This window comes from Erpetoichthys calabaricus, chromosome 12, assembly GCF_900747795.2.
Source record: "Erpetoichthys calabaricus chromosome 12, fErpCal1.3, whole genome shotgun sequence".
NCBI classification, from domain to species: domain Eukaryota; kingdom Metazoa; phylum Chordata; class Cladistia; order Polypteriformes; family Polypteridae; genus Erpetoichthys; species Erpetoichthys calabaricus.
Genome location: NC_041405.2, coordinates 145919613 through 145944701, shown reverse-complemented (window position 1 = coordinate 145944701; position 25089 = coordinate 145919613). Strand labels below are relative to the sequence as shown.

Genomic DNA, 25089 nt, shown 5'->3' with positions numbered 1-25089 from the left:
GTCTGTGCAATGTAAGGCTTTTATATCGTAGATTTTTTTCCTTTCCAAGGATATCATCCAAATGATTTGAAGCCTAAAACAGATCATTTTCAGTCTGTCACATTTTTCTATTAAGTGTTTTATTAAATCAAACCGTGCATGATGAACACACACAGATGTAATTGGAAAAAAGCTAGCTGGAGAACTGCTGGCTGCTTTGTCTTTTACATCTTATTGCTAATAACGAGGAATTAAAACACTGAATGCAGCAGTTTAAGATTGAAATAAGCAATTAAGGTTGGAGAACCTTAACAAGCGAGACCACTAAAATGAAGCATTAAAATGTCACTTAAGCAATATGTGCTTCATCAGCAATAATTGAGTTCTCGTTAAGGAACTGGGTTGGAACAAAAACCTGCACATACTGTGGCACTCCAGGACCGACGTTGCCTACCCCTGGAATAAGCTACTAAGTAGTGTGGTAGACAGTAGGACTTTGGGGACTTTTAAAATTCAACTTGATGTTTTTTTGGAAGAAATAAGTGGATAGGACTGGCAAGCTTTGTTGGGCTGAATGGCCTGTTCTCGTCTAGAATGTTCTAATTTGGGGTGTTCATAAGAAATGTTATCATTTACATCATGAGGTAGACATATATAATACTGTGACATTCAGGCGGCTGGTGATGGGCTGTGGGAAGCAGAAAGGGTGTAATGGTGTATGTGGTGGGACTGGGAGAAGGGCTTCTGTCTGTAAGGGGCGGACACACCTCTTACGAGATGAGTGACAGGAGAAGTTAGGAAAAAAAGGAATGTGCTGCAGAAGGAAGTTTTTAGAAGTCAGGAGACAATAAGAAGGAGTGTTTGTGGTATAGAGAAAGCCAGATCGCAAGTGGCAGGAGTTAAACTGACTGGTAGGGAAAGCCTTATTTTATCGATTTGGAGGTGTGCTCCATAACCCAGATAACAGAGTGTAAGACAGGGCACCATTTGTTAAGGAACAAAGATCACAGTAAAACGTAGAAAATTCCAGTACTTCTGAGTTATGTTTGCTTATTACACTGATCGTTACACTGGTGTTAGAAGTGGGATACTGGGTGCAGGCAGCTGCCACTGTCAGGACTCCAGGTTTTCCTTCACCAAGACAGAATGGCCCCCTAACAGGGAAATCCCCCAACAGCAGATGACCAGAGGAGCTCAGAAGATCCCACTTCTAGTTGTGAGGGCCACCAGGACACGCCTTGCATTCCTGTCAACAGGTCCCCATGGGTACCAAGACCTTCTCGACAGCGACATTTGCCTGCACGTTTTGTGCTACCTTGGGGATGAGAAGCTAAAGAGGGTGGGGTGGGGGAGGTGCACACAGCAGAAAAGGTGGAATGCTGTATGTGATAGGACTGTGGGGAGGGCTTCTGTTCTGTAAAGAAGATGAGTGACAGGAGATGTTTGGAGAAAATGGAAGGTGTGGCAGAGGGAAATTTTTAGTAGGGAGTCAGGAGACAATAAGAAAGAGTTTTTGCGGTATAGAGAAAGAAAGATTGTGAGTGGCAGGAGTTAAACTGACTGGTAAGGAAAGTGTTCTTGTATTGTTTGGGCGGTGTGCTCCATAACCCAGATAATGGATGATAGGACATCACCATTTGTTACAGAATGAAGACTCCAAGTAAAACATAGAACACTCTAGTACCTCTGAGTTGTGTCTACTTATTACGCTGGTTGTTACAATATGAAAGAATAGTTGTGTCAAGTGTTTGAAATATTCAAATGTGTGCTTTAACGTAAATGTTCAATGTCTAAATATTTTCAATTGTATTAGAATTGTATAATTCTTTAATGCTGTAACAGAGGTCCACAGATCCCTGGTATAAGATCAAAAATAACATCATATTCATAATCACTGACATAGTCTAAAATGACACCCCACATGCTTATATTTGAAATTTGTCATTTTTATGCTTCTGGGAGTGGGATTAGAGGGCGACAACCACCTGTAAATAATCAAGTATTAAGAATACTGCCATATTCGTGATAACCAACCTCAAAAGAGTATAAAACAACACTCCACATGCCTATATTATTGATCCTCATTTTTTTTAATTTTGTGAAACAGTGTATCTTTGACAGCTCGTACCCCATTAAGGGGTGAACTCCTGGGGTCATTTGATGTGGCATGGACAAGTTCAAGTCCATCTGATCATTTTTGCTGCATACACCTATTGGTTTTTCTCTTTATCAGAAAGGTGTAATTTCCTGCAACAAGTAGGTTCACAAATGCCCTGAAAATTAGTGTTTTTTGGCTATAGAGGGCCAGAAATCTTGATGTCTTGCCTAACTAGACATCAAGACGATCTCAATGGCGTATCATGTGTGGGGAGTTTTAATCTCACCACCAGGTTGGCAAACCAGCCCAACCTGGTGCAGAACCAGAAAAGAGGAAGTGGAGAGGACGTTGGAAGATAGACGATTGAAGATAAATAGGAAGATGAAGACAGAATATATGAGGTTTAACAATGATCAGAATTCAAAAGTTAGCCTGCGGGGAGAACTACTGAAAAGAGTTTATACATTTAAATATCTAGGATCAGTGGTAGCCCAAGACTGTGAACTAGATGCGTGGATAATCCATAGAGTGCAGTGTGGGTGGAACAATAAGAAGAAGGTATCAGAAGTACTGTGTGATCAAAGAATTAAGGCAAAGATTAAAGGTAAGGTTTTTAAGACTAGCAATGATATACAGAGCTAAGATATGGGCAGTAAAGGATTACAGATGAAGAAGTTCAATGTGGCAGAAATAAGAATGTTGAGATGGGTGTGTGAAGTTACAAAAAAGGATAGAATAAGAAATGAGACATTCAGAGGTACGACAAAAGTGGGAGAGAAATCTAAGAAAGTACAGGAAAGTAGGCTGAAATAATATGGACATGTGGTGAGGAGAGACAAGGAATATGTGGGCAAAAGAGTGATGGGAATGGAACCCTAGGGAAAGAAAGTGAGGGAGGTCTAAGCGGAGGTGGATGAAGGAAAAGGACTGGCTTGTCTGGCGAGGGGGTGCAGGGCTGAACTGTCTGGAGAAGGTTGATCAAGCACGTCGACCCCACATAGAAGTGGGAAAAAATAAAGAAGAAGATCATATGTGGAGGTTTTCATGTACTGATGAGTCAGGAGGCGCCAGACAAAGTAGAAAAAAAGACAAAAAACTGAAGTGATTTTAAAACATCTACAAGTAATTCTTAATGAACACAAAAACAATTATCATGCAAAACAATTGATTGAAATTTGACCGTGACAAACATGTTGTCCATAATGTAAGGGTGGGGCCTGTTGGTTGAAGTTTTGGGCTTCATACCACAAAATTTCTAGTTCTTATTTATACTGCCATGGATTGTGGACTATCTTACAGACCTCAGTATGTGCGTCTCGGGAACTGCAGGTCTGACATTGTGGTCAGCAACACAGGAGCGCCGCAGGGGACTGTACTTTCTCTGGTCCTGTTCAGCCTATATACATCGGACTTCCAATACAACTCGGAGTCCTGCCACGTGCAAAAGTTTGCTGACGACACTGCTATCATGGGCTGCATCAGGAGTGGGCTGGAGGAGGAGTACAGGAACCTAATCAAGGACTTTGTTAAATGGTGCGACTCAAACCACCTACAACTGAACACCAGCAAAACCAAGGAGCTGGTGATGGATATCAGGAGGACCAGGCCCCTCATGGACCCCGTGATCATCAGAGGTGACTGTGTGCAGAGGGTGCAGACCTATAAATACCTGGGAGTACAGTTGGATGATAAATTGGACTGGACTACCAATACTGATGCTCTGTGCAAGAGAGGACAGAGCCGACTATACTTCCTTAAAAGGCTGGCGTCCTTCAACATCTGCAATAAGATGCTGCAGATGTTCTATCAAACGGTTGTGGTGAGCGCCCTCTTCTACGCGGTGGTGTGCTGGGGAGGCAGCATAAAGAAGAAGGACACCTCACGCCTGGACAAACTGGTGAGGAAGGCAGGCTCTATTGTAGGTACGGAGCTGAGCAGTTTGAGATCTGTGGCAGAGCGACAGGCACTGAGCAGGCTCCTGTCAATCATGGAGAATCCACTGCATCCACTGAACAGGATCATCTCCAGACAGAGGAGCAGCTTCAGTGACAGACTGCTGTCACCGTCCTGCTCCACTGACAGACTGAGGAGATTGTTCCTCCCCCACACTATGCGACTCTTCAATTCCACTCGGGGGGGTAAACATTAACATTATACAAAGTTATTGTCTGTTATACCTGCATTTTTATCATTCTTTAATTTAATATTGTTTTTTATCAATATGCTGCTTTTGGAGTACGTGAATTTCCCCTTGGGATTAATAAAGTATCTATCTATCTATCTATCTATCTATCTATCTATCTATCTATCTATCTATCTATCTATCTATCTATCTATCTATCTATCTATCTATCTATCTACTTACTTCTTAAATGTCCCTGAGTAAGTTACTTAACCCACCAGGGGTCTTACTATAGAAATGCAGGAGAAATTGTTTAAAACTATAGAGTGCATTAGGGGGAACAAAGTGATGTGTACAAAATGTTTATACAACAAATACATACAATAAAAGAGGTACATATATTATTTTTAGAAGGATTTTAATAAGATACCATGTGAGAGGTTATTAATTTATCTAAAAGAAGTGGGAATTCAGGGTGTGGTTGGTAGGTGAGTACAAAATTGGCCCAAACACAGGAAGGACAGGGTGATGGTGAGGGGATCTTTTTCAGAATTGGGTACAGTAATCCCTCGCTATATCGCGCTTCACCTTTCGCGGCTTCACTCTATCGTGGATTTTATATGTAAGCATATTTAAATATATATCGCGGATTTCTGCGAATGGGTCTTTTAATTTCTGGTACATGCTTCCTCAGTTGGTTTGCCCAGTTGATTTCATACAAGGGACGCTATTGGCAGATGGCTGAGAAGCTACCCAACTTACTTTTCTCTCTCTCTTGCGCTGACATTCTCTGATCCTGACGTAGGGGGATTGAGCAGGGGGGCTGTTCACACACCTAGACGATACGGACGCTCGTCTAAAAATGCTGAAAGTTTATCTTCATGTTGCTCCCTTCTGTGCAGCTGCTTCGTGAAGCGACATGCTGCACGGTGCTTCGCATACTTAAAAGCTCGAAGGGCACGTATTGATTTTTGATTGTTTGTTTTTCTCTGTCTCTCTCTCTCTCTCTCTCTCTCTGTCTCTCTCTCTTTCTCTGCTCCTGACGGAGGGGGTGTGAGCTGCCGCCTTCAACAGCTTTGTGCCGTGGTGCTTCGCATATTTAAAAGCCAAACAGCCCTATTGATTTGATTGCTTTTCTCTGTCTCTCTCTGACATTCTGTGCTCCTAACGCGCACTCCTTTGAAGAGGAAGATATGTTTGCATTCTTTTAATTGTGAGGCAGAACTGTCATCTCTGTCTTGTCATGGAGCACAGTTTAAAATTTTGAAAAAGAGACAAATGTTTGTTTGCAGTGTTTGAATAACGTTCCTGTCTCTCTACAACCTCCTGTGTTTCTGTGCAAATCTGTGACCCAAAAATGACAATATAAAAATAACCATATAAACATATGGTTTCTACTTCGTGGATTTTCACCTTTCGCGGGGGGTTCTGGAATGCAACCTCCACGATGGAGGAGGGATTACTGTAATGTTAAAAGTGGTGTCCCTGAGGTATAAGTGCTGCCATTGCTGCTTGCTGCTCTTTTTAATACTCTTTTTAATCGCTTCACTTGCCAACCCCAACCCCCCACCTGCGCTATGCGCCAGGCACTTCTCGTCTCTGCTGCTTGCGTTGTGAAGAGGGGGGCTGAATGCACCAACTCCTCCGAAACCCCCTCCTAAATGTTGATACAATGGGAAACAAGTTGTTTTTTTTATCTCCTCTTTGCTCGATCAGCTGCTGGATTGCTGCCATGCTGTGTGATCTGCATGTCGCGCGGCACTTCAAACATTTAAAAGCCTATACAACAGCTGTCTTTTTGTCTCACTGCCTTGTCTCTCGTCTCCCCCAGACATCCTCTGCTTCTATTGGGGGGTCCTACTCCCGAGGCACGCCCCTATAAAGAGGAAGATTTTGTATTCTTTTAATTGAGACACGGAACTGTCTCCTCCGACTACACATGGAGCTCGATTCACTCCTGAAAGAGACTTTAATGTTTGTTCGAAGTGTCTGACTAACGTTTCTGTCTCTAAAATCTCCTGTGGGTCTGTGCAACTCTGTGACCCAAGCGTGACAACGTATGTGGATTTCACTTTCACCAAACAACAAATCTTTTAATTCTCGCAGATACGCCTCTTCATTGGGAAGAAACACTACTTTTCCCTGATGGCAACAAGAAGTCGACGATCTACAAGTCTCTGACTTAAAGTTTAAATCCGAACAATATATTTGGATATATATTTGGTCTCCATGTTACAAAAAAGACATAGCAGCACTAGAGAAAAGTCCAGAGAAGAGCAACCTGGCTGATTAGGCCTGAGCTATAAGAGAGGCTGAAGGAGTTTACCCTTTACAGTTTAAGCAAGCAGAGATTAAGAGGTGATATGATTGAAGTGTTTAAAATTATGGAACTAATAACTACGGTAGATGCCACTTGTTACTTTAAAATAAATTATACGGTTGGAAGATTTCATACAAATGTTAGAAAGTTTTTTTTCACGCAGAAATTAACCTAAGTAGGGTAGTGGATAGTAAAACTTTAGGAACCTTCAAATCTTGACTTAATGTTTTTTTGAACAATCTCGGTGTGTATGATGGATAAAACTTGTTGGGCTGAGTGGCCTGTTCTTGTCACAATTTTTTCGAATGTTCTGATATTGTAATGGCACTGACAAGTTGCGTCAGCCCGAGGTTGGCACCACGAATGAGTCACTGACAGTATGAGTGGGCATCAAATCATTCAAATGAGAAGCATCAGTGCCAGCCACGGTGTAGCCTATAAAAACTCCAAGCCTATCTAGTTGCATGGATTTTAGCTAGAGCAGCAACAATGAGATGTCCTATTGAGTTTAAAGAAGACAAGACACAATCTAATGCATTACAGATACCACAAATAGATACTCTTAGTGCAGAGGAATTGGATAAACCTCTAGCGCTACCAGAATTACTAGATGCTATAAAGTCACTTCAGAGTGGGAAAGCAGCAGGCCCCGATGACTACCCTGCCGAATTTTATAAGAAGTTCTCCACTCAGCTAGCTGCCTTTCTATTAGCAACATTAACAGAAGCTAGAGACAATAAAATTCTACCTCAAACTTTTCGTCAAGCATCAATCACCTTCTTTCCTAAACAAAATAAGGATGTATTACAATGTGCATCATATAGTCCAATTTCACTTCTGAATAATGATGTTAAAATACTCTCCAAAGTCCTAGCTAGAAGGATGGAGAAAGTGCTGCCTTCAGTAATATCACAAGATCAAACTGGATTTATTAAAGGCCAACATTTAGCGCCCAATCTTCAACGCCTGTTTAATGTAATATACTCACCCGCAAAGTCAAATATACCAGAGATTTTATTATCCTTGGATGCAGAAAAAGCATTTGATATGATTGAATGGAACCACCTTTTCACTACATTGGAGAAATTTGGGTTTGGGCCAAACATTTGTGCATGGATTAAACTACTGTATACCAATCCAGAAGCTTTAGTTTGTATTAACAACATTAATTCAGACTACTTTAAACTAGAATGTGGTACCAGACAAGGATGCCCCTTGTCACCACTACTTTTTGCAATCGCTATTGAGCCACTGGCAGTTCACTTTCGAAATGCATCAGAGATAAAGGGGATTATCAGAGAAGGACTTGAACAGAAAATTTCTTTATATGCAGATGATATGGTACTGTATATATCAGACCCACAAAATACTGTGCCTACAGTCCTAACAGCACTAACAGAATTCCAAAAGATGTCTGGTCTCAGAATTAATTTGACTAAAAGTGTGCTCTTTCCAGTGAATTCTCAAGCACACAACATTAGATTGGACACCTTCCTTTTTATCATCACAGATCAGTTCAAATATCTAGGGGTAAACAACACAAGTAAACATAAAGCTCTTTATCAACAAACGTTTTTCTGTCTGTATGGAAAAAGTCACGCAAGGCTTGCATAGATGGTCAACCCTTCATCTCACTTTAGCTGGAAGAATTAACATTGTTAAGATGAATATCCTCCCTAAGCTTCTCTTTTTATTTCAAAATATTCCAATATACAGTGGAACCTCGAGATACGATCACCTCTGTATACGAGAAATTCAAAATACGAGGAAAGTATGAGCGAAAAATTCAGATCTAAATACGAGCATTGGCTCGCGTAACGAGCCACGAGCCAGGCTGTGGGTATAACTCGCGGCTTAGCGAGGGGGCGTGGTAGCAGTAGCGAGCCGCAGGGCGATCTGCGGTGTCTGCATTTCTCACCTAAGTGCACAGGTGGGAAACTGCCCACATCCATGATTGTTCCTGTGGCTGATGGGCTGCAGCTGCCATGTCCTCCCCGCATATATAGAGAAGCGCGAGCCGGTTAAGGGGGAGAAGAAGTAAAAGAAAAGAGAGTAGAGGAGAGGAGAGAGAACGGAGGTTGCAGGAGGAGGCAGGAATCCGCAGCAGTAGGAAGTCGGTGCGGGAGAGCAAGCGAGTGCAGGCTCGCGTGTAGCTGAACAAGCGAGCCAAACAGCTGAAGCAGGACGGTGTAGAGAAGGTCAGCTGCATTAAGTGTCTCGCCTGTTACAGAGCCCGCAAGGGAGAAGCAGGTGAGACGCTAACAGAGAAGAAGCATCGGGGATTGTCATCTGTTTTTTGAAGACTGCTTCCTGTTGACGTTTTAACCTCGTGTTAAAGGATTGTTATTCTTGTGTACTTTAAACCTCCACTTCACAACTGTTTTAAGGATTATTTATTTAAAGATTTATTGAATGCTCTACTGCACTTTGGACACCTGTTTTGATTCTTTTAATAATCAGTTATATTATTTACCAGTGTTATTTATTAAAGGTAGACTACAGTATATATAATTTATCAGTGTTATTTGTTAGGAAAATTGATTTTTATGTTAATATATTTGGGATGTGGAACGGATTAACTGGATTTCCATTATTTTCAATGGTGACGTTTGTTCTAGATACGAGAAATTCGCTATACAAGCTCAGTGCTGGAACGAATTAAACTTGTATCTAGAGGTTCCACTGTACATCAATAAATCATTCTTTAAGAAATTAGATTCAACCATAACCACATTTATTTGGAATTCAAAACATCCACGTATCAAAAGAGCGACCCTACAAAGGCCAAAGGTAGAAGGTGGCATGGCTCTGCCTAACTTTCAATTTTACTACTGGGCAGCTAATATACAACATATAAAAACCTGGACATTGACACAAATAGATGAACATATGCAGGCTTGGTCTACAATAGAAATAGAATCCTGCAGTTCATCTTTATATTCCTTGCATTTTGCCCCAATAAATGCAAATTATCGCCAATCTTAATACATAATTCGCCAGTCTCCTCACTCACTCACTCACTTGTTCACGTCCGTCCGAAGCCAAATGCGCAGTCGCCTTCTGCGCATGTCCGAAGGCGAATGTGCAGTCGCCTTCTGTGCAGCTGCCCGAAAAACCATACAAGACCGACATTGCGGCAGGCGGCGGATTTACGGCCGCGAAAATTCAAAGAGAAAGGCGACTTCAATTAAAGCTCTAGAGGCCTGAAAGGCGATTTCAACTACAGCTCGAGGCCTAATTACGCATTCATTCAATACACCTATATCAGGTTTGTGGTGCTTATACTTATCACTATTCCACTCGTGCCCGTTTCATCTTCATTCATGTCTAGTATACTAATAACCCAATAGTGTATCACTCACTCAGAATATGGAACCAATGTAGGAAACATTTTAAGATACAGAATCTTTTATCGGTGGCACCACTGCACGAGAACCACCTTTTTCAACCATCGCAAACATATGCAGTTTTTAATGTCTGGAAAACATTTGGGATTAAATCACTTAGAGATCTGTACATAGACAACGTCTTTGCATCCTATGAACAATTACATTCTAAATTTAACTTTCCAGCAACACATTTCTTTCACTATCTTCAAATTAGAAACTTTGTTAAACAGAACCTGCCCAGTTTCTCTTATCTCCCACCTCCCTCTATGCTGGAAAAAATACTCATCAGTTTCAAGGACTTAGACAGAATCTCTGCAATATATAAAACCATTTTACAGTCCCTCCCTTTCAAAGATCCTAGAGAACAATGGGAAAAGGATCTCTCCCTCAACATATCAGAAAAGGAGTGGAAGGTAGCAATGCAGAGAATTCACTCGAGCTCCATATGTGCAAAGCATACAATTATTCAACTAAAAATTATATATCGAGCACATCTGTCTCGCTTAAAATTATCCAAAATGTTTCCAGGGCAAGATCCAACCTGCGAACACTGCAATCAAGTCCCAGCCTCATTGGGTCACATGTTCTGGGCCTGCACCAAACTAACATCATTTTGGACCAAAATTTTAAATGCCTTTCAGACAGCCTTGGTGTTACAATCCCTCCTAATCCACTAACAGCTGTGTTTGGTGTATTTCCAGAGGGGCGTAAAGTGGAGAAGGACAAACAAACTGTAATTGCCTTTACTACACTATTGGCACGTATACTTATCTTGCTCAACTGAAAGAATCCTAACTCTCCCTTTTTAAGTCAATGGGTAACTAATGTTATATATTATTTGAAATTGGAAAAAAGAAAATTCTCACTTAGAGGATCTGTGCAGAAATTTTTCCAAACCTGGCAGGATCTAATCAATAACATTTTAGAATAAGCTTTTAAAGCACTGAGGAAGCAGATTCTCTCCCTTTTTTGTCTTCTCCATTTATCTATATTCACTTATTACTCTATTTGCTTATTTTTACTAGGTTTAAATTTTATTCTGCTGGCCATGCTCTCTTTCTTAGGGGTGGGGGTTGATTTGTTTTCAATCCTATTCTTGTAAAATTGTTGTATTTGTATGGAATGTTGTGCGATTTCAATAAAATCAATAAAAAAAAACAAAAAACAATGAGATGTCCTTCTCAGGACAGTGAGCTACCTAAAAGAGCAATGTAAAAAAACGAGAATCCATAGGTGCCGGTGCTGGCGAGTGCCAGTGCAGCACTATAGTAAATACATGTGTGTGTAATGTGACACACATAAATCCCAGCAGCATGCCACTGACTTTAGTCAGGTAACTTTGACAGGGAAGGGTTTGAGTGCAACACAATTGGTAACTCCTTTTACCTTTATTTCCCTAGATCAGAGAAAGAAATTGCCAGAAGGCTGTGACATCACTTTAGTCAAAATGCAAGAAAGCGCTGCCCTTTCTGGTATTTCTCTTATTTAAGACAAAGGACAACCAAAATTTGGCATTTATTTCCGACCCTGCTCCCAGTGAGATAACATCTTACGTGGTTTCATTCTGAATATTTTTGCTGCATACCTTTGGATCAATAGTGCTTCATTTTTGTGCCATTAGAGAAGATGAAGGAAAAGATTAAAAAGTTATTTGGTCATTAAGACCTGGAGAAATAAGTGATCCCGTGATGAGAATGAGCTTGGCTTCTTCTGATCGTCTTTGAAAAGTGTTTTTGAAGCCCTGTGAAAGAACACAGAGAGATCAGTTTGGCTGTGGTCAAGGGATATGAAGTGCTGTTTAATAGGCTTTGCAAGGTCTTTACTTTTAAAGGCTCAAACATGCTCTCTGAAGCAGTCTATAAGCTGTCTCCATGTTCCACCTCTACAAGAACAGCAGTAGATGAGATTTTTGGATTAGGCAAGAGACCCTTTGTCTGATATTGAATTTACCAGAGGGACCAGATACAAGGGTGTTGTTGGTGACATATTTGCAAGTGACACAGCGGCTGATGTTGCAGCTTGAGGTACCTTGTAGGGAATGTGGCTCTCCTCTGAAAAGTCTGCTGTGGATAAGAGGTTTGTGTAGATTAGATTGTCAACAGAAGGAGATCAAGGAAGGGTGAGGAAAAAAAGCTCCTGTGGAAGAATCAGTTTGTAAAATGGGGAAAGTTTTATTTAATGACATGTGGGAGAGACAGAATGCTAAGGGTGGAATGGGAGGGCCACCAGGATACAGATTTCATTACTGGGGTTCCTCTTAGAGTGGGCATTACAAGGTCTGCTCCTGGCTAGATTGAGGGCCCTGTCCACAACATGAGAATGGTAATCGCGACCAATGAAGAAGCTCCTCATTCTGAGTGCTTCATTACAGAAGTCACCTTCTCCTCTGTGAGGGTAGTGGAGTCTAAGAATCGAGAAAGACTTGGAGTTTTTAGAATGCCAGGGATGGAAGGACCTGGAGAGCAGGTAACTGTATAAGTCACTTGGCTTGTAATAGACAGGATTGAAGTCCTAAAAAGCTGATTGATATCTAAAACTGGTAGTGTTGTGTAAGAATCATCTACTGTAACGCTGAGAGATGGATGGAAACTAGTAAAATCACTAATTCCTGGAGCTTTCTTTTGGAACAAAACATGGAACTTAGACAGTCATTGATATATATCTGGTACCACTATCATACAAAACCTATGCAGGAAGAAAATAAATGCTCTTCTACCCAGCCGATTAAGATGCTGGCATAACTAGGTACCATACTAATACCCATTGCAACTCCACTTACCTGGTGAAAACGTTATCAAAAGAGATGGTGCCGAGGGTAAGAACCAGTTCTGCCAGCCTGATAAGGGTGTTCGTGGGAGGACCCTGGACACGGTGTCTATTGATTGCCTGTCTGAGAGCAATGAGATCTTCACTGTGAGGAATGACTGTGGTAAAGATAAAGTAGTTAAGACTGTGAAATCTAAAGCTGTCAAACAACTGGAGAGCACGGTTAGTATCTTTGAAATATGAAGGGAGACCTTCCACCATAAGACTGTTGAGGAAAGCTGAAATATAAGTAGTGGTCCAGTTGCATTCATAATCAATATGAACACTAGTACCCCACAAGACTGTGTGCTGAGCCCCCTTCTGTACTGTCTCTACACCCATGACTACAGTCTGGCCCCACAACAACCTCATCGTCAAGTTTGCTGACGGCACCACAGTGGTCGGACTCATCTCAAAGGGAGACAAGGCAGCTTACAGAGAGGAGGTCCTGAAGTTGGCAGCCTGGTGTTCAAAGAACAATCTGGCTTTGAACACCAGGAAAACCAAGGAGATCACTGTCGACTTCAGGAGGCACAGCACCTTTATATCAACAGCGACTGTGTGGAGAGGGTCCATACCTTCCGGTTTCTCTGCATCCTTATCTCCGCTGACATCTCCTGGACAGACAACATCACAGCAGTCATCAAGAAGGTTTAGCAGTTGTTATACCTCCTGAGGGTCCTCAGAAAGCACAACCTGGACTCCAACCTGCTACTGACCTTCTACCGCTCGTCCATCGAGAGCCTGCTGACGTACTGTATGACTGTATGGTACGGCAGTTGCACCATGGCAGACAGGGAGAGGCTTCAGAGAGTAGTAAAGGCAGCACAGAAGATCATCGCGTGCCCTCTCTCCTCCCTGATGGACATTTACACCTCCCGCTGCCTCAGCAGAGCAAAAAACATCATCAAGGACAGCTCCCACCCTGGCTCTGATCTGTTTGACCAGCTGCCCTCAGGAAGGCGCTACAGTTGCATCACAACAAGGACAAACAGACTCAAGAACAGTTTTTTTCCCAAAAGCCATAACCATTCTAAACTCACACATGCACTGACTACACAGTCTAATCCCGCAACCCCTGGACTTCCTTCTATCCATCAACTGTGCAATATCCAATATCTAAATGGTATTGATAATAACTGTGCAATATCTGTATACTGTTCAATATCATTACTCTCAGGGTCCAACATCCACTACTCACTGCACATGATCATCATTATTGTGCAATATTTAAATTATGTGCAATAACCAAATAGTGCAATAGTTATTATTCTTTCCATATGTATATAGCGTCGCTGAACTTTTTTGCAACTTTTTGCACCATTTGTTTATTTACTTGTTGTGTTCTACATATATGTCTGCACTGAAGGAGCTGCTTTTAATCTCATTGTACATGTGTATAGTGACAATAAAAGGCATTCTATTATATTCTATTCTATGGTATTGATGATTGTCCAGCTTGTGGATTTTGGGGTGCTGCGATGGTTAAAGTGAGGTATCTGTGGGTTTTCATTAATATTGCACTTAGCATTGGGAGGCAGTTCCTTTCTGTTGATGAGAGGGGAAGCAGTAGAACTTACCTCAGGTCCCACCAGAGATGTTTGATTGGATTCTGGGCTTTGTCTGGGTAACTCAAGGACATTCACAGAATCGATCATAAGCCACTCCTGTGTTGTCTTTGCGTTGTTCATAGGGTCACTGCACTGTTGAAAGGAGATCCTTTGGCCCAGTATGAGGTCCAGATGACACTGGAGCAGGTTTTCATTAAGGATATCTCTGTTCTGTTCAGCTTTCTGTTTACCCTAAATTGTTTCCCAGTCCCTGATGCTGACACCACTATTCTTCACTGTTGGAATGGTATTGCTCATCAGCTTCCTCCAGATATGATGCTTAGAATTGAGGCCAGACAATTCAATCTTGGTTTCATCAGACTAGAGAATCTTGTTTCTCTTAGTCCGAGAGTCCTTTAGGTGCCTTTTTGCAAACTTCAAGCTGGCTTTCAGCTATTGTCTGGCCACTCTATGATTAAGCCCAGATCGGTGGAGTGTTGCATTGATGATCATCCTTCTAGAAGCTCTTCCCATAACCACACAGGTTCATTGGAGCCCTGCCAGAGTGGCAATAAGGTTTTTCTTCACCTCTTTTACCAAGATCATTGTCCCTTGATTGCTCAATTTGGCCAGGTGGCCAGCTCTAGGAAGAGTCATGGGTGTTTCAAACTTCTTCCGTTTAAAAACTATGAAGGTCACTGTGCTTTTAGGAACCATCACTGCAGCAGACATATTTTTGCAGTCTTCTAGGGGGTCTGTGCCTCAACACAATCCTGTGTCAAAGCTCTGCAAGCAGTTCCTACGACCTTATGGTTTGGTTTTTGATCAGCTGCTGGACCTTCCATATACTGATGTGTGCCATTCCTAATAAGTCCAATCAATTGAATCAACCACAGGTGGTCTCCAAACAAGGTGGAGAAATATCTCAATGATGATCAATAGAATGTGATGCATTTGAGCCATGCAAGGGTCTGTTTGTTTATTTTTTTTAAATAAATTTGGAAAAATATACTAATATTTTCTGCTTTGTCATTTTGGGATATTGAGTGTGGCATGATGAGGGAAAACAATTTAAATGATTTTAGCATACTGTATGGCTACAACCAAACAAAAAGTAAAAAAAGGGGGTCTGACTACAGTACTTACTAAATGCACTGAACTGTATGCGTAAATTAATAATTTCAGCAGCCACACCACATGTTCAAAACAGGTAATCCATCTGAAGCTAAACAAGTTCATGCCCGACCAGTGTTTGGATGGGAGACCATCTAGGAGAAGCTTGGGTTGCTGCTGGAAGAGGTCTGAATATGGATTCCAATGCCCCAGTGCAATAAAAATGGAGCCGTCCTTCAGATGAGACATAAAACCGAGGTCCTGACTCTCCATACACATTAAAGATCCCTGGGTATCCTTCGTAAAGTGTAGGGTGTATCCCAATCTCCTGGCTAAACTGCCCACCACAGCCTAGTCATTCTGACCCCCTAATCCTCCAGAGTTCCTAACTGGCTCTCTCTCTCTCTCACACCTTCACCACCTAACAGCTAATGTATGGTGAGCATACTGGTGCAAAATGGCTGCCAGGTGGATGCTGCATATTAGCAGTAGATGAAGTGGCCCCCCACTCTGAAGTAGCGAGATAAGCACTTTATAAATGTAAAGATTATTATTATTAACAATAACACTATAATGAACAATTAAAGTAGGTGTTAAATCAGTTATTATGAATGTCAACAATATATTAAAGAAACATCATAATTGAAAATAATTTGCATGCATCCATTTTTCTTGTATTTTTTTTCAATCATCCTTCTTTTTATATAATATGCTACCATGGCTGTCCGTTTGTCTGTCCAGGATTTTAAATCAACTGTACCTCGCAAACCGTTTGACCTGAAAATTGGTACACATATACTACGTGACCTCTACTGTCCGCTTTCGGGGTGATGATCTTTATCACTTTTTTTTTTTTATTTTATTGTAGAATCAACTCTGGGCAGCGCGCACCAGGGCGGATGTGCTGCGCATGCGTATGGGCGCCGTTCTCATCCCTACCACCTTCACTTTACCTACATCTTCATATCTCAAATCATTCTTGAGGCTGATTGGACACTTAAATGCCAGCTTAAGTGAAAAATTAAGAAAAACGTACTAAGTAATTGCAACACAAAAACGGGCTTAATCAATTTTAACGCGAAAAGAGGCCAATGGAAGAAGAGAAGAAGCGGGCCACTAGAGTGGAGGAAACAAGAGCTGCTCACGAAGCAGCAAGCACATCGACCTCTGAGCAAACGAATGTACAAAGAAAGAGGATGAAAACTATGAGTCAAGTATTCACGGCACGTTATCGTGAAGTACGCCGTCACTGGTTAGCAACATTGGCTAAATAATCAACTTAGCGTGGTCTTTCTGGAAAGAAAATGAAAAACCTCTCTTAAATGGCAAATAAACACAATGAAAACAGCAGGCACACAAGCCGCGAATCGAGCTTGGGGAGCACGCTACCTGATGCGCCATCGTGTCGGCTACTAGCATTGCAGTGCATCCTACACCTACAGCGTTCACTGTCACATACACACTTTCGAAAAGAAATACCACCCATGTCCCTTTAGCTTCCAGCGTACACTTTAAAAGATTAAATTACAACATGACAGCACCCTACTGAATACCTTCCCTTGTACGTATTAAAAAGGCGACCTCGATTTTTTTAAAAGGGCGGAGCGTAACGATGACGCATTTCCGGGTCGAAGGCGGGGAAGAGTACTGGTGGCCGCGTACCGGAAGCTGTGACTGTTGTTGACAGTTCGATTCTGTTCCTGAATGATTTTTTGCACTTGGGCGGCTTTTTCCTCACGTACATCATGAAAAAATTTTTGGAAGACATTAAAAAGGATATCAAGTTCAAATCGGCCGGTCCTGGAAAGAAGTTAAACGAGGAGAGCAGGTAAGGCACACTTTCAGAAAAAGATAAAGGGAATGCATATTTGGCTTGTGCGACACCAGTTTATTACAGCAACAAGGCGATAAACGATATTAACTCACCGGGAGCCGACTGAAGCCTGAATGAAGAAGCCTGGTAATGGCACAGGTTTAGAATTTGTGGAGATTAAATGTACGCAATGGAAACAGGCCGTGGTCAAACGGTTACCAGGATAAAAAGCCCTGAATGAAAAACTTAGCAAATACGTTTGATCGTAAAGTATGGTAATCTTATTTGGTGAAAACTAGGTGAGGATGATAGATTTAAGATAACAAAGTCAGATAAGCAGGTGTTTGGCAGAACCTGGGGTCATTGTGCTACTCTAAGAGTGACCAGAGGGGTAGAATAAGGAGACAGTGATGGATTGTTTGGAGGAAGACTTCTGGCGTCTTTCTTTTTGATAGTATGGAAGTCAAATATAAGAAATGTAACAGTGCTCGTATAAGAAATATAAAACTGTAAACATAATTTTCATACCTCTTTGAAATGCAGTGTTTGAAAATATAAATTAGTAATTAGTTTGAAAAAGTCCTGATAGGTATTGTACTGTATCTATTTGTTCTTTGTGCATTTCCGCACCCTTGTTCCAGTCCCTGCCACACGTATCCCACTTTGTCAGGAAGAGACACTAGACAACTTTGGAACCCACAGTTTTGACCCTGGGGTTACTGGGGTGGAGTTCTTTTATTTTTACTAGTGTGTTTTAAGGGACAGTGCCTCTTCCCAGGTTTTGAGCCCTGAAATGCATTTATTTAATTTGTCTCTGAGAGGATGGATGGATGGATTTATTTTATTGTCATTTAAGCCATAGAAGGAGTGCACAGCTGAAAGAAATTGTGTTTCTCCAAGCTCAGTATACGAACACAAACATAAAGACAATTGCACGTTATACAACAACAGAAGACATAATAGACAGCATAAACAGAAAGAATATATGTATAATCCACTAGACACATTGGTGAATAGCTGTGTGAAAAATATTAGATAGATAGATAGATAGATACTTTACTAATCCTAAGGGGAAATTCACATACTTCAGCAGCAGCATACTGATACAAAAACAATATTAAATTAAAGAGTAATAAAAATGCAGGTAAAAACAGACAATAACTTTGAAAAATGTTAACGTTTACCCCCCCGGGTGGAATTGAAGATAACATAATGCACAGACATAATAGCATTTTAGGACATACAAGATTCCTAATATATGTGTTCAAACAGTCTGTGTGTGTGTGTGTGTTCAGGAATTGAACAGTCCCAGAAGGTCAGCATGTTGTTTGTTGTTAGATTGAGTTGAGTAGTCTGATGGTCTGTGGGAAGAAACTCCGACTGAGTCTGGTAGTGTTTGCCAGAGGGCAAAAGTTTGAACAGTCCATGGGCTGGGTGGGTTTGGTCTCTGACTCTCTTGGTGGCTTTCTTGGCGCACTGTAAGAAACTCCATTTATTAACGTTAGATATTTCTGCCTTAAAATTACTTAGCTGGGAAGAGGCTGGTGCTGCTGCTAGTTACAGATTGAGTTGAAGACAGATCATTTAAAATACATTTTACTTTCAAAAGTTATGCATAAGCAGGAGGATTTATGTGTTTTTTATGTTGAAATACATTGGAGCCATTGTCACATTTATTAGGCATTTTTTTAAAAGGTTTTTATATTTTACTAGCTGTGTAAGCCCATGCTTTGAAAAGCACCTAGAAACTATTGAAATCATCAGAAAAAAAATTGAAATGCCGAGTTTTGTTTTATGGATGTGTTCGCCTCCCTTGTCTATCAGTGGCTAAGCGAGTTTCTCTCTCGTTTGTCTTTCCTTGGCAGTTTCACTTTGGTGGCGGAGTCGCTTTCTTTCAGCTTCATGCTGTAGCCTCGTACTCGTTTCTTCTTCCGACTCGTTAACTTGGGGCTGCCTTGCCGGATCTTTGAGCTTCATGCTGTAATCTCGCACTTCTGGGCTAGACACACACACACACACACACACACATAGACGTTTATGTATAAAATTGCTCTGTGTTAATAGGAAATTTGGAGAGAGGCCTTTAAATAAAAAGAGAAACTCTTCCATCAGGTAGAAGGTTCTGTAGCATCCAAATCAGTTCTACCAGGTTCTGCAACAGCTTCCAGCTTCTACCCTTGGCTGCCCGGACTCAGACTCAGCCCCTCAGATCTGCTCCTAGTAGTTTATTTATATGCAGTACATCTGTTACTACTGTTGTCCTTGTTGTTGTTATTATTTTTTTATTACTGTTTTCAATTTATTGCTATCATTCTGTTTACCTATTATTTATTTCTTTATCTGTCCATTGTAGTATAGTATAGTCCTTTACTTGACTTGCACTTATCCTTTGTTTATTTATTAATGTTCCACTGCAATCCTGGGGAATGTTATGACATGTCCAATGTGTGCTACGTGTGGATGGCATTACAATAAAGCCACTTGACTTGAAATGAAATCTGTTGGTTGTGTTGGGTATATTTCATGTTTAGAAAGAAAAAAATTCTAGTAATATTCCTCTTAGTAGTTTTGAGTTACAGTTGAAATATTACATTTAAAAAATGTGTAAACTTGAAAAATAGTAAAAGAAGGAAATTTTTATATATATATGTAAAAATATACAGTATATACTCACTGATACAATTCTTAGGAACACTATTTACTGTGTTGGGTATATTTCATGTTTAGAAAGAAAAAAATTCTAGTAATATTCCTCTTAGTAGTTTTGAGTTACAGTTGAAATATTACATTTAAAAAGTGTGTAAACTTGAAAAATAGTAAAAGAAGGAAATTTTTATATATATGTAAAAATATACAGTATATACTCACTGATACAATTCTTAGGAACACTATTTACTCCATAGGGCCTCCTTTTGCTCTTACAACAACCTCAGTCCTTTGTTGCATAGATTCCTCAAGATGCTGGAAACATTCCTTTGAGATTCTGGTCCATGTTGACTTGATTGCATCATGCAATTTGTAGAGATTTGTCAGCTGACATTCATGCTGCAAATCTCCTGTTCTTTCACATCCCAAAGGTGTTCTATTGGATTCAGATCCGGTGACTAGGAAGGCCACTGAAGAACATTGAAGTCATTATCAGGTTCGTGACACCAGCTTGAGAAGATATATTTGCTTTGTGACATGGTCTACTATCATGCGAGAAGTAGCCTTTGGGTAAATTCTGGCCACAAAGGGATCCACATGGTAACAAAAATCAAAAAAGGGCCATAGCCTTCAGGCAAGGACTGATTGGTATTAACTGGCCCAAAGTGTGCCAAGAGAACATTCTCCACACCATTATATCACCAACACCAAACTGGACTGTTGATACAAGTTAGGTTGGGTGCATGGATTCATGCTGTTGGCCCCAAATTCTGACCCTGCCATCTGTATGCCTCAGCTGAAATTAAGATTCATCAGATCAGGCTGTTTTTTCAGTCTTCTGCTGTCCAGTTTTGATGAGCCTGGGCCAGCTACATCCTCATCATTTTGTTCTTGGCTGACAGGTCCTCTGCTGTTGTAGCCCCACAGGGGTAATTTTTTCCTCTTTCTGGTATTTGCTATTAATATTACCCAAACATCCTGATCTGTATATGCATGAATTTATGCATTTCGATGTTCCCACATGATTGCCTTATTAGACTTTGCATAAATAGGTATACAGGTGTTCCTACAAATTTTTATTCAGTGAGCATATTTTCTGGGTTTTTTTCTTTTTATTTTGTATTTATACATTCTTCATAAAATTAATACAAATGTTTGCATGTTTGAACCAGGGATATAATTAAACCTTTCCAAAAGATCAGGAAAGTGCTAGAGCAGAGTGAAGAACCTATGATCAATAAGGCCAGGAGTTCATTGTGTTTTTTTTCCCATCCATCCATCCATTATCCAACCCGCTATATCCTAACTACAGGGTCATGGGGGTCTGCTGGAGCCAATCTCAGCAAACACAGGGCGCAAAGCAGGAAACAAGCACCGGGCAGGGTGCCAGCCCACCACAGGGCACACACAAACACCAGGGACAATTTAGGGTCGCCAATGCACCTAACCTGTATGTCTTTGGACTGTGGGAGGAAACCCATGCAGACACAGGGAGAACGTGCAAACTCCACGCCGGGAGGACCCGGGAAGTGAACCCAGGTCTCCTTAGTGCAAGGCAGCAGTGCTACCACTGTGCCACCGTGCCGCCCTGTGGTTTTTTTTTCCTCATCTATTTGTATTTGTAAGTTCTGAATATAATTAGTAAAAAAAATAAATAAATAAATAAGCTTGCACATTTGCGCCAGCGTTATAAATGAATCTCACATAGAGACCAGGAAAGTGCTAAAGTGACGTGAAGAAACTGTGACCAATGGGACCACAAGCAGAACTTCACCATGAGTAAAGCTCCCAGAAGGAAAAATTGGGAGTGGCCCCCCCTCGATTTTCTCGTATACTCAGATATGGGGATGGATATTTGAGGTGTAAACCGCAAGACAATGATTATATTTTTTTTTTTTACTAGGGGGGCAAGCCTCCCTGGCGCCTTTGGTGCCCAACAAACCCCCCAAAAACTCTCCCCCCACCTCCCCGGGGCTTCAACCTTCAGCTAACTAAATCACCTAAATACAAACATTGTTATTATGAATAGTTACTTTTTTTTAAATAGTTTACTCCCCAGAAAGAAATTTTATTCAATCAAAAATAAAAACCACAAGTTTCTTGATATTAAAAACCATGACTTGATATTTTAGTTTATAATTTAAAAACGGAATAAAAATCGGAAAATCTAACAACATCACATTAAAGTTTGATAAATTCTGAAAAGAATGATACCAAACATATATATGTAGGTTTTAAAATAAGCCAGATTTTAAAGTGTGACAAAAAAAGTGACATAAAAAGTCACATAAAATCGTTGCACTTTTAGGCTTAGGATTTTATATATAGAGAGAGTATATCTTATGTACATTAAAGAACCATCAACAACAAATCAAATCAAATTAATAATATATTGAACAATTATTATAAAAGTAAAGTTGAATACAGTAATCCCTCCTCCATTGCGGGGGTTGTGTTCCAGAGCCACCCGCGAAATAAGAAAATCCGCGAAGTAGAAACCATATGTTTATATGGTTATTTTTATATTGTCATGCTTGGGTCACAGATTTGCTCAGAAACACAGGAGGTTGTAGAGAGACAGGAATGTTATTCAAACACTGCAAACAAACATTTGTCTCTTTTTCAAAAGTTTAAACTGTGCTCCATGACAAGACAGAGATGACAGTTCTGTCTCACAATTAAAAGAATGCAAACATATCTTCCTCTTCAAAGGAAACAGAGAGGAAAGCAAACAAATCAATAGGGCTGTTTGGCTTTTAAGTATGCAAAGCACCGCCGGTACAAAGCTGTTGAAGGCGGCAGCTCACACCCCCTCTGTCAGGAGCAGAGAGAGAGAGACAGAGGAAAAACAAAGTCAAAAATCAATACGTGTCCTTTGAGCTTTTAAGTATGCGAAGCACCGTGCAGCATGTCACTTCACGAAGCAGATGCACACAGAAGGTAGCAACATGAAGATAATCTTTCAGCATTTTTAGACGAGCGTCCGTATCGTCTAGGTGTGCGAACAGCCCCCCTGCTCACACCCCCTACGTCAGGATCAGAGAAAGTCAGCGCAAGAGAGAGAGAGAGAGAAAGTAAGTTGGGTAGCTTCTCAGCCATCTGCAAATAGCGTCCCTTGTATGAAATCAACTGGGCAAACCAACTGAGGAAGCATGTACCAGAAATTAAAAGACCCATTGTCCTCAGAAATCCGCGAACCAGCAAAAAATCTGCGATATATATTTAAATATGCTTACATATAAAATCCGCGATAGAGTGAAGCCGCAAAAGGCGAAGCGCGATATAGCGAGGGATCACTGTAAATCGGATTGTGCAGCTGCCCGGACAAAAGGTATAGTACCACTTCTGGTTAGCGGAAGTAGCCCAAAAGTTGATAGAAATCTATGTTTTGTTCCTAATACTTGTATGCAAAATTTGGTTGACCTAAGTGAAAGTGTGCTCACGTTATTGTGTTTATACACACACACACACACACACACACACATACACACACACAGACATAATTCCAAAAATGGTATTTTCAGACTCATGGAGGTCTAAAACGTCGACATTCATCAAAATCCTGAAATGGAATTTTTGGAAGACTCCAATACTTTCCCTTTACTTCATATACAAGAAAGTCAGGGAGGCTTAAAACATCGAAATTCATCAAAATGTCGACATCGGATCCTTGGATGATTACAATACTCTCCCTATACTTTGCATACGAGAAAGTAAAAAGCAGGCAAGATTTAATGAAGCAGGGGGTGTTACTGGAGTAACTGGACAAAAAGTGAAATAAACGGAGCCGTGCTAAGCCAGACAAACAGGCATGGGTCAGAACATAATCATACGCCATATGGCCAAAACTATGTGGACACCCCTCCAAATTGTTAACAGGTGCATAAAATCAAACACATAGCCACACTATCTCCATTAGCAAACAGTGGCAGTAGAATGGGTCATACTGAACAGTTCAGTGACTTGTAATGTGGCATTATCATGGAATGCCAGCTTTGTGTGAAGTCAGTACATGAAATTTCAGTGAAGTGAAAGTGTGTAGGAACAACAACAGCTCAGCGATGAAGTGGTAGATTATGCAAACTCACAAAGTGGGGCCAGTGAGTGCAGAAGTGCACCATGTGTAAAAATCATATATCTTCTATTGCATCATGCACAACAGAATTCCAGCTTGCCTCTGGAAGCAACATCAGCAAAAGAACTGTGTGCCAGGAGCTTCATGAAATTAATAGGTTTCCATGGCCGAGCAGCTGCATGCAAGCCTAAGATTAATATGTGCTGTGTGATGTCAAGAGTCAGCTGGAGTGGTGTTAAGGCATTGGACTGTGGAGCAGTGGAAATGTGTTCTCTGGAGAGACATATTGGCATTTGGCCAATGCCAGGTGTACCCTACCTTCTAGACTGTATGGTGCCTACTGTAGAGAAAAGCCAAGCAAAATGACACCTTTTATTGGCTAAGGGAGGATGGATAATAGCAGAGTTTGAGCTAGACGTGCTACAGCATACAAAGACATTTTAGACAACTGTGCACTTCCAACTTAGTGGCAAGAATTTGGGCGAGCCCTTTCCTGTTACAGCATGACTGTGCTCTGTGCACATAAAGACATGGCTTGATGAGTTTGGTGGGGAGGAACTCAAGTTCCTTTCACAGAGCCCTGACTTCAAACACAAAGAACATGTTTCTGAATGTCGATTGTGAATTACTGTAGGTCTTCCCATCCTACATTAGGACCTGACCTCACAAATACACTTTTGATTTAAAGGGCAGAAGTTACCACAGGATAACTCTAAAATCTTGTGGAAAGAAAAGAAGAGGCATTGTAGTGCATTGGAATCTGAATACATTACTGTATTATGGTGATCAGTTTTGTGGCAATGCTGGGCCAGAGTAAACTGTAGGGAAAACTTAGGCTAGTGCAGTGGAGTAGATTAGCTGATTCACTGGCATTGCCCGGGTGAGAAAGTGGAAAGGTAAAAAGTAATTATACAGGGTGAGTCAAAATTATGTTAACACTAATGGATTATTTTTATCTCGAGCACACCTTTCCAGATAGGTCATGGTGGACCATTGCCATGGCCTCCACACTCCCCTAATTTGACACCCTGTGACTTCTGGTTATGGGTTATGGTGAAGGAGCGTGTGTATAGCAGGACAGTGTGTGATAGCAATGACCTGAAGAACAGAATACAGACTGTGGTATCATTTATTCCCCGCGAAATGTGTGTCCGGGCTCTAAATGGTACTGTTGCTCAT

At 41.0% G+C, this 25089-nt stretch overlaps 1 protein-coding gene across 1 annotated transcript in view; it reads left to right on the top strand.

Moving 5' to 3' along the window:
* The first annotated feature begins 17013 nt into the window (after window positions 1–17013).
* ubxn6 (UBX domain protein 6) overlaps window positions 17014–25089 on the top strand; it is a 41635-nt gene continuing 33559 nt past the window's right edge. Inside the window, exon 1 of the mRNA XM_028816499.2 lies at window positions 17014–17204. Coding sequence (XP_028672332.1) covers window positions 17122–17204 — 83 coding nt within the window. The 5' untranslated portion in view covers window positions 17014–17121. The remainder of the gene's footprint in view (window positions 17205–25089) is intronic.